This window comes from Nesoenas mayeri (genome assembly GCF_963082525.1).
Source record: "Nesoenas mayeri genome assembly, chromosome: 2".
NCBI lineage: Eukaryota > Metazoa > Chordata > Aves > Columbiformes > Columbidae > Nesoenas > Nesoenas mayeri.
The window spans coordinates 39,210,732-39,219,794 of record NC_137543.1 but is presented as its reverse complement, the minus strand read 5'-3'; the positions used below and the strand labels follow the sequence as shown (position 1 = coordinate 39,219,794).

Sequence of the window (9,063 nt, the reverse complement as noted above, 5' to 3'; positions counted from 1 at the left end):
TGCAAACAAGAAGAAAGCCTTATTATATGTCATTTTTTTGTTCCTGTGGTTAGTATGAGAGTCATTTGTAAAGATCTTGTGCTTTATTCTAGTCTGGCTGTTCCTGGCTATAGGGACATGGTAGCATGCATTATAACACACACACACACACATACACACACACACACACACACACACACACGAAAAAAAAAAAAGAAGAGGTAAAGACAGAAAAAACAAACCCAAAGCTGCGCTGGAGTCTACTGCTCACAAACCAGAATGATTTATAGGAAATCAGTCCGTATACTTCAAGCACTCATGTTTTCAAGGTTGTTTTAATATCATCAGGGCCATGAGGGCACCACCAGCCCTGCCTGTCCCTGCCCACCTCCCCTGGGGTCTCCTCACCCTGCCCATGGCTCAGGACCTCAGTTCAGTGCCCCAAGGGGCAGGACTAGTCTCCAGCTCCCCATAGCCCTGCTCAGCCATGAGCCTGACCCATGGACTCATGTCTTGTCCTAGCATTGACCCATCCCCATCCCCACGGACCTGCCTGGCCATCAAGAGGCTGTGCCTGACCCTGGTTCCCCACATTGGGCCTGATGATTTCAAACACTATTTTAAAAATAAAAAACATAATTCACAGTGAACATATATTTCCATTCCATAAAGTACTTGCATTTTAATGAAGAATACAGTTTCCTAGCAGCAGGTGTTAACACTGAAATGAAAAATTAGATCATTATATTGTGTATCTGCCTTCAGAAGGATAAACTGAAAATAAGATTTACTAAAAGCATTGATAATATCTTGAAACCCTCATTTGTCTTTAAAGGCATATTAAATTTCATGGGGTTTCTAGTTTGCTTGAGGTATTTCAAGACTGCTTGGGGAATACACAGTGGAATGTTTTTCTAAGCTATTACAACTGTATGTCTGCCTAAAGTGTGACCTGTTGATAGCTATATGGAGGTGTATTTTGATCCCTGTATCCTCTCTCATTCTGGGAAAGCTCAGAAAATAATTACACAGCTTCTGATTCCCAGCCTTTCTGCATTAAATGCCAAAATTAAAGGTGAAAGCTGAGAACATGGAAATCTGTTCTTAACCTCCGATTCTGCAGACCCTGGATGTACTGGCCTAATCTCTGCACACTATATAGGGCTACTCTCTGTGTTTAAAATTAAGTAAATACACAAATCTTTCCAGAATTAGGGTTATCCTCTGACACTCTTTTTCATTTTTACCAGTAATTTCCTCTGAATAATATTCATGATCAAAGATGGCAAAGTCAGACTGTGAAGGGAGCGTTTCTGCTGTCATCTGTGATTATTACTGTAGTTCAATGGGCGCAGGTAACAAAACGCACCACCTTAAGCCCAGGTCAGTGACCAGATAAGTTCGATGCAGGTTGAGGTAAACTCCAGCACAGGCAGACAAGTAAATGGCTTATTAGATGAATGGTATATACCATTAAAAGAACTACAAGAACAGACAAATATTATGAATTTCATTTCGTCCTTTTGATATGAGATCTTTTACTGATGGTTTTAGTTCTTAAAAACTAAACTTTTCATATCTTTGATTCTGAAGAATATAACCTACCACGGAATAAGCCTATAGGAAACTGAAATCTCCGCAACACTACATAGTTGTAATATCTCTTATAGATACTTGTGATGCTGTTTTTCTACAAATGTGAACACCCTCAGTTTCCTCCTTTGAATACAGTGAGATTAAAAGCACAAGCTTTGATGGCCTACAGTTATGGCTTTAGTATAAAGAATCATGTCAGAGTATGGCCACATCTACATGAACATATCATAAAGCTTTTGAATACATGCTGTCTTTTCAAGTGCACTAAATTTCATCCATATGGCACATGTTGTTAGGCATTAAGCTTGTCCACAGAGCTTTTTAGTGCTTATACCATTTTTTACCTGCTTGGCATTCACAGAGCTATCTATACTAGGGCTGTCTTCATGATGAAGCTGGAAATGAGTTTCTATGGTTATTTGACTGTCAGCTTCTCTACCCAATTCATGGGTAGAGAAATCTTATACAATATAGTCTGTCCTTTTTACTTTGGACATTAAATTATTCTTATATTGTATTTTCTGATATGTTCTAGAAATCTTATGCCTTCTCATAATCGTACTTAATTTTTAACCTCCTCCTGACCCAGGTTCTCTCTCCTATACCCAGCGCTTTCAGCTATAGGGCAATTGCACTTTAATAGCTTAGAGTTCCTTGTGTTCCAGTGGAAGTCATGTTCTACAGCATTCTCTTGTTAATTAACATTATTTCCTGCTTCTCTGACCAGGTAACAGGTTTTTTTGTTTGTGGAACCTTATACTCAGGAATAAATCTGCTTTAGACCACTGTCCTTTTCACTGTGGGATCAGTTTTAGCTAGCTGGAGGGCAGAAATAATTGCAAAATACTTCAGGAACATGAGAAACTAAAAATCAAAATGTTAGAGATTCATAGAGCTCTACAAAACTTCTCCCAGGGAAGATGGGAATTTCCATCATTTATAAGGATAGAGAAGGATGCAAGTGGTTCGGAGTTTTTATTTTCTTTTTAGAAGTTACTTCTGAGACTTTTATATGCTCTGAAAGTTATCAGCTCTGGAATTCAAGTTCAGTAACACACAGGTTAGCAATTGTGAAGATGGGTCAGTTAAATTGTCTATACAGAAATGACTATTGGCTTTCTCTCTTTTTTTTTGTTTTGTTTGTTATGTTTTCTTTTGAGGAATTTTCTGCCTCTTATAGTCTGGAAGACAACTTGAACACTGCTTGTCTCTGAAACAGCAATACCTGCTTGGCCCTGCAGGCTGCTAAAACAATAGCTTGGACAGATGAAAAGTGCCTTGTGTAGCTTACCCAGGTCTTCAGAAAGTTTGGAATTAAGAAAGAACATGGGTTAATGCCGGCTCCTATCCCAGTACTGGAAGGTATGTACTTTCTTGCGAGAGTGAAAGGTAAGGATTTAGCTGCTTCTCAGAAGAGCACTACCCCTGGGGAGAAATAGAGGGAGAATAGTTATGGACCTCATCCCACTGATGTAAAACCAGGGGCTGAATATAGTGAGTACGAGTAAAACCTCTTCAGCACTAGCTCTTGTCATTTTGTTTATCTAGTTTCTTACCCACCCTGCAATTCTTATTATTAAACTCTGTAGTATTGAGTTTAACTAAAAAGATCTTGTAGTTTATTATTGTAGTTCAGTGAAGTCCAGAGAGATGATGCCTGCTCTAAGCCTTCCATATAGAAAACCAATTATCCATAAAATTTACCAGTTCAGGCTATCACCTTTTCAATTTACTTTGTATCTTCAAGTATTCATCCTTCAAAATAAATATGTTCTCAGAACATGTAACTTTAGCAAAGTTTAGCGCCAGGTAGAATTTTATCTTCAAAGCCATAAACAGAAATATAAATCTCAGGCTGTTTAATTAGGGTTTTGTATATTGTGCAACATGGATTATATTTTGCATGCCTCACAATCATACCTAGCCAAATACATATCCTGGCTGAGTAGAATTGGGTTCTTACTTGTCTTTCTTTTGGTCCTTCGGTTTGGTATACAAAACTATCTTAATGCTTTTCTCCTTCAAAGGAAGTGGCAGAAAAGTGCCATAATACTGTTTTGCAGTAGTTTTGTAAATATTTGACTGTTGTCAAGCTGTATGTAGTCTGAGGATACAATACGGTCTATTTCATAGAAACATTGATCAGATACCTTGCTAAAATGAATGCCTCACACGTGATTTTTTTTTTTCCTCAGGGCAGGCTTCAGTGTTCTTTGGCAGAAATCTGTGTATCATGGAACAGCAGCTGGTAGCAGGAAAGCTGGCTGGTGAGCGGAACATGGCACTTCTGCCTTGATGCCTGTAAAAAATAATGTGATTTATCCATATTTTGTTGGAGAGGAAAAAAAAAAAAAGGTAGTTGATACTTCATCCATGTGTAAAACCATTTTTAAGAAACAATGTGCACACTTATATCATATCTGTTTTTCCTTCCTAAAACATTACTTTCTACGACAAAGTGAATGTATGGATGTAGGGGCCGAACGGATCCTGTTTCTCTGAGCTGCCCATGGAGAGGCTCAAGCAGACCAGTGGTTATTCATCTGCCCCTTGCACGCAGGAGTTCTTTGCAACTCTTGGAGTCCATTTACCTTTGCCAAGAGGGATTCTTGCCGGGGCCCAGCCCCTCTCCCCGGAGGCCCTTCCCAGTTCACACCGGCGAGGGACAGCGGGATCCGGCGGGAGGGGAACCCTTTCCCCCAGCACCGCCTGTCCGCGGCCCAGGAAGGGATTAAACAACTCGAGCGCCAGCCTCGGACCCCCCGGCCACTCACCGCGCCCGGTGAAGCCCGCTCGCACTGCCCGCGAAGGCGCAGCGCAGGGGGAGCGGGAGGGACGCGGGCTCCCCAAGGCAGCTCCCCCTGCCGCCCTCCCCGGCAGCGGCCACCCAACCTCTGCCTGCGGGACTCTGGCCTCCCTCGCCGCCTCCCGCCCACCCTGCGCCCCAGGCACAGCACTGGCCTCGAACAATGGCTCGCCGGCCGCCGCACGGGCGAGCTGCTCCGCGACCAACGCTGCTCCGGGACCGGTCCCGCCCCGCCCCGCCGCTCGGCGGCCGTCGCTCCCCCGCCCCTCCCCGCCTACGCCGCCCAAGTCGCTTGAACTTTCCCCGGGCGCTCGCAACAAGCTGTCCGTGCCCGGCTGCCTCTGCCGCCGCTGCCCGCAGGGCCTCCCGCCCCTGCCGGATAGTACCGGTCAAGCACCGCTGCCCTCGGAGCCTCCAAAATCTCCGCAAACGGACCCCTCCATGCCCCTTCTCCGGCACGGCGCCCTGAGAAGAGCCCGCCGCCGCCCCCTCTCCTCTCCCCCTTACACCTACCACAGCCCCCCGCTCGCCCGCCCTCACCAGCACGCCCACCCGCGGCACCCCCCACTCCACCCGCCAGCCCCCCGCCTCCCGCACGCGTTGCCTCTGCCCACCCCCGCCCCGCACACGCCCACCCGCGTCCCCTGCCCCTTCCCCAGAGCCAGACCCGCGCTGTGCCGGGCAGAGCCCTCGCTGCCGCCGGCTCCTCTCCCTGGGGCTGCGCTCCTTCCCGCTGCCGAAGAGAAACCCCTTCAACAAAGGAGGGGGAGCAGCAGAAGGCGGGACACACACACACACACGCACGGCCGCTCCGTCCGCATGCGGTGAGACCCCCGCTTCGCCTCCGGGGCCGCGTCAGCGCGGGAGGGAAGCAGCGGAGAAGCGGCGGCTCTCTGCGCGGGCAGCCGCCACCATGGGCTGCTGCACGGGGCGCTGCACGCTGATCTTCCTCTGCTCGCTGCAGCTGGTGAGTGCCCGTCCGAGCGCCCCGGGGCACGCTTCGGCCTCGCGGGGGGTGGGAAGGGACGGGCTCTCTCCCCCCGCGACCCGGGCACGGAGCTGTCCCCGCCGTGTGCGAGTGCAGGCGGCCAGCCCCGCTCCCGACGGCCCGTCCCCTCCTCGCCCCCGACCCGTAAGTTTTGCAGTGGGAGGCGAGGAGGACGCGACGTGGGCGAGAGCGGCCCCGTGGCCGGGGAGGGGGAAAGCGGCGGATCGGGGCGGGGGCCGCGGCGCCTCAACCCGGGCGGCTGTCAGCGCTCCCGGCCTGAGGGAGAGACGCTCCCCCACCTCGGCGTCGCTCGGAGGCGTCCTTGCTCCCCGCTGGTGCCGGGCAGAGGCTTCCCCCGGCTGCTGCAAGCGGACGATGAGAAGAAAGACGAGGACGCCGCCCCCGCCCGGCCGGCAGCCTCTGCCCTGGGGCGGTTCGGGGCCGGGCGGTGCTGGGCGCTGCCGCCGCGGGCCGCCCGTGTCAGCGCGGTGGGGAAGGGTGCGGGAAGGGAACCGTCGTCGCCGCCTCTCGCCTTTTTCTGTTCTTCTTAACCTTTGTAAAAGCGGCACCTGCCGTCCCTTTGCTGTGACTTTTCCTGAGGTTCCTTTTTCTCCGATTAAATATTCGTCAGCGTGCAATTGTACCCACAGAACGGTGCATCATCTTCTCTTTGTTTGCTGAAGTTGGCGTGTTTGTTTCGGAGAAAAGAGTTATCGAGACAAAACACTGCCAAACAATAATAATCCTTCCTCTCTGGCTCATTAGCTGGATGATAAAATAGTGCTCTTCCTTTAACAGTAGTACCAGGAGTCCCGAGAGTATTTTAAAAGATTTTTCTCTTTTCTAATGACTCAGAGTCATCATTTTGCCACATGATCTTTCTTAAGATGAGTGCTGTTCCTTTCTTGTGTCTGTAAAGAAGCAAAGTCGGATGCATTCACTGTTGTGGTTTTATTTTTCTTTTTTCCTGATCCTTTGCTAATCTTTCTAGTTTTCTGTTACAGCACTTTGAAACAGCTTCTGTTTCAGGGGTAATACACTTAAATGCAATACGTACAATTACTTCATTTGAAGAGCCTCATTCATTTTCAAGGCTTTATGTCAGATTCGCAGCTTGTGTAAACTGGTGTATCATCTCCATTGTTCCCTGTGTGAGTCTGGACTTTATTCAGATGTGCTTTACAGTGATGGAGCTAAGTGTGGTATAAGTACTTCAGTGGCACAAGCTTGCCAAAAAGCGGAAAAGATGTGGGATTGGTACTTCTGGTGCAAGGAAAGCTTTGTTTAGACATTTCTGGCCTTTATTTTTTGACTTGTTTTGCATCAGTTTTGCAGATACTGTCCTATTGACTGCAGCAGAATTGCTCTTGATTTACTTCAGTGCATGTGAGAGGGAGAACAAACCGTTTTTCTTCAAATATATCTCTCTGCCAGTTATGAAGGTTATAATAACTCTATTTACTATTCTATAGAATTACTTGGAGGCTATAAAAATTGAAGTAAAGTGTGAATAGCCACCGTAATCTACAGAGAAATGCATATAAAGTCTTTCAGAAAAAGATTCGTGTTTTATAAAAGACCTATCAAACGATATAACAACTTTCAAAGAATGACTTTAATGTGTAGTATTTTTACTGGACCTACCTGTTTTATGATAATGTTTCACAGCCATATCCATGTCTTTTGGGCACTGATAAATGTCTGTATGGAAAAAAAGCTTTCATTTTAATTTAATTTCATTTAAAAATAAAAGTCATGTTTTAGATCTGAGAAGTGATCTAGTAGACATGAACTTAAAGCTGAGGTACTTTCTGTGATGTCAGTGGTAGTTGTGTTCAGTTTATGTCTGGAGAAGTTGTCACCACAGGTGTTTTTATATCTTTTTCTAACATTTCAGAGAGCATGACTGTAAGGTCTACACAGTAAAACTGCATCCCTGGACATTACTGTCATCAAGTAAGATTTATTTTACCTCGCATCCTATTTATGGAGGGGTGAAAGAGGTACTACTGACTGTGGACAAGATTTAGATTAAACCCTACAAAGCGCAAAGCACTTGTAGTGCAACTTTGTAGCATTTCAGAAGTACAGATGATTTATGAGACATGAGGAAAAAACTTTAGAAAAGGAGGCAAATGGGTGTGTATTTTATAAAAAGAAGTCGTTCACCTTGGTCATATTCTGGTCATGTCAGAAAAGGGTCTGGGAACAGTTCAGGCTTAACCTTAAGATTAACCTTTAGATATCACCTGAGAAAGAGATACCTTATAAAACAGTTGGCAACACCTTTTATAGCATACATATACTGTGTAGATTCTCTTTGATATAAAATGATGTGAAGTAAAAAAGCAGCATTTCTGGAAACAGGTTCATACCAAAGACTTGGTTATTGTTCTAAAGAAAGATGCAGTGTTTAGTGGCCTCAAAGCACCATTTATTGATTCCTTAAAACTGTTGTCTGCTCTAACTTCTTCCTAGGCTGCATGTTTATATGTTGCTGGGATGAAGAATTACAAGGTGAAGAGAACAACAGTTATTACGTGACAGTTCATAAAATACCCTTTCTCTAATGGTAATACATTAAGTGTGTTAAATTCAAGAAGATTTGCTTGTAATTTTCGTTGCTGTTTGACAGTTGGAGGATTTTGACATAAAAATGATAATACCAGTTTTCCATTATGTTTTGATCGATGAAAGTGTTTATTTCTGACAGCTTTTACATTTTATAATAAACACAGTTTAATGTTAGATTCAGTAGTGCCAAGGACAGTCTGTAGTTAGTCTTCTATCGTTTAGTGAAAACCTCATTCTTTAACGTGAATCCGTATGATGATGTGTAATACAGAACCCTGAGAAAAATCCCTGAGGCGGGAGGCTAGGTGGCACCAGTTCAGAAAAAGCTGTTAGCAGCGTGGTTTCCTTGCACCTCTACAGGTGGATTCTGCTTCTGAAAGCCAAGGGAATTTTGCATAAGGAGAACTATCTTGTCCCCCTCCGCCACCCTGCCCCGCTAAAACCCCCTGTGATCTCTCACTGTTTTGCTCTTCCTGACTGAAGTATTGTCATACGCCATTTCTGAAGCTGTCAAGCTAAGAACTCAGAAGTATATGTGGATCTCTTTCTGCATAAATCTGTCATTAAGACTATTAGGAACTATGTATACCTGAGGAAAGTGTCTCACAAAGATATATGAATCCTTTGGATTATAGCCATAAGTCTTACTGGTGCCACTAAAATTCTCGGATGTTGGCCTTGTCTTGTACTAGAAAATTAAAGCAGCTGCCAGAGATGGTGTCTGTGCTAGTGCAGCCACCATGCCATAATGTACTGCAACATAAAAATGTTTGGAAAATAAAACAAATTTTTAAAAAAATTAAATTCTTGAAGGGGTAAATTGACATCAAATTGCAGAGAGATTTAGCTGTGTGAATCCAATTGATGTTAATATGTGTCACACAGTGAAAATCTTCACGCTGCTTTGAAAATGTGTTTCTGAGAAACTACCATTGCAGGATAATTTTGTTTCAACATTTACAGTAAGTGGAAGTTTTTGGTACCTAGAAGTATACACACATAGAACTCTAAATAACAGAGATTGTAAATGAGATTTTCAAAGCGGAGAAGGGAAGATTAATGGAAAGCACATGGCTAAGTCCTCTTCATTGCTTTGAAAATCTCATTTCATGTGTTTATC

At 44.9% G+C, this 9,063-nt stretch overlaps 1 protein-coding gene across 1 annotated transcript in view; it reads left to right on the top strand.

Moving 5' to 3' along the window:
* Positions 1-5,294: 5,294 nt before the first annotated feature.
* The window catches only part of NKAIN3 (sodium/potassium transporting ATPase interacting 3), a gene marked incomplete at both ends in the record, with an annotated part of 328,253 nt that continues 324,484 nt past the window's right edge, over positions 5,295-9,063 (top strand). The window contains one exon of the mRNA XM_080340111.1: positions 5,295-5,348. Coding sequence (XP_080196237.1) covers positions 5,295-5,348 — 54 coding nt within the window. The remainder of the gene's footprint in view (positions 5,349-9,063) is intronic.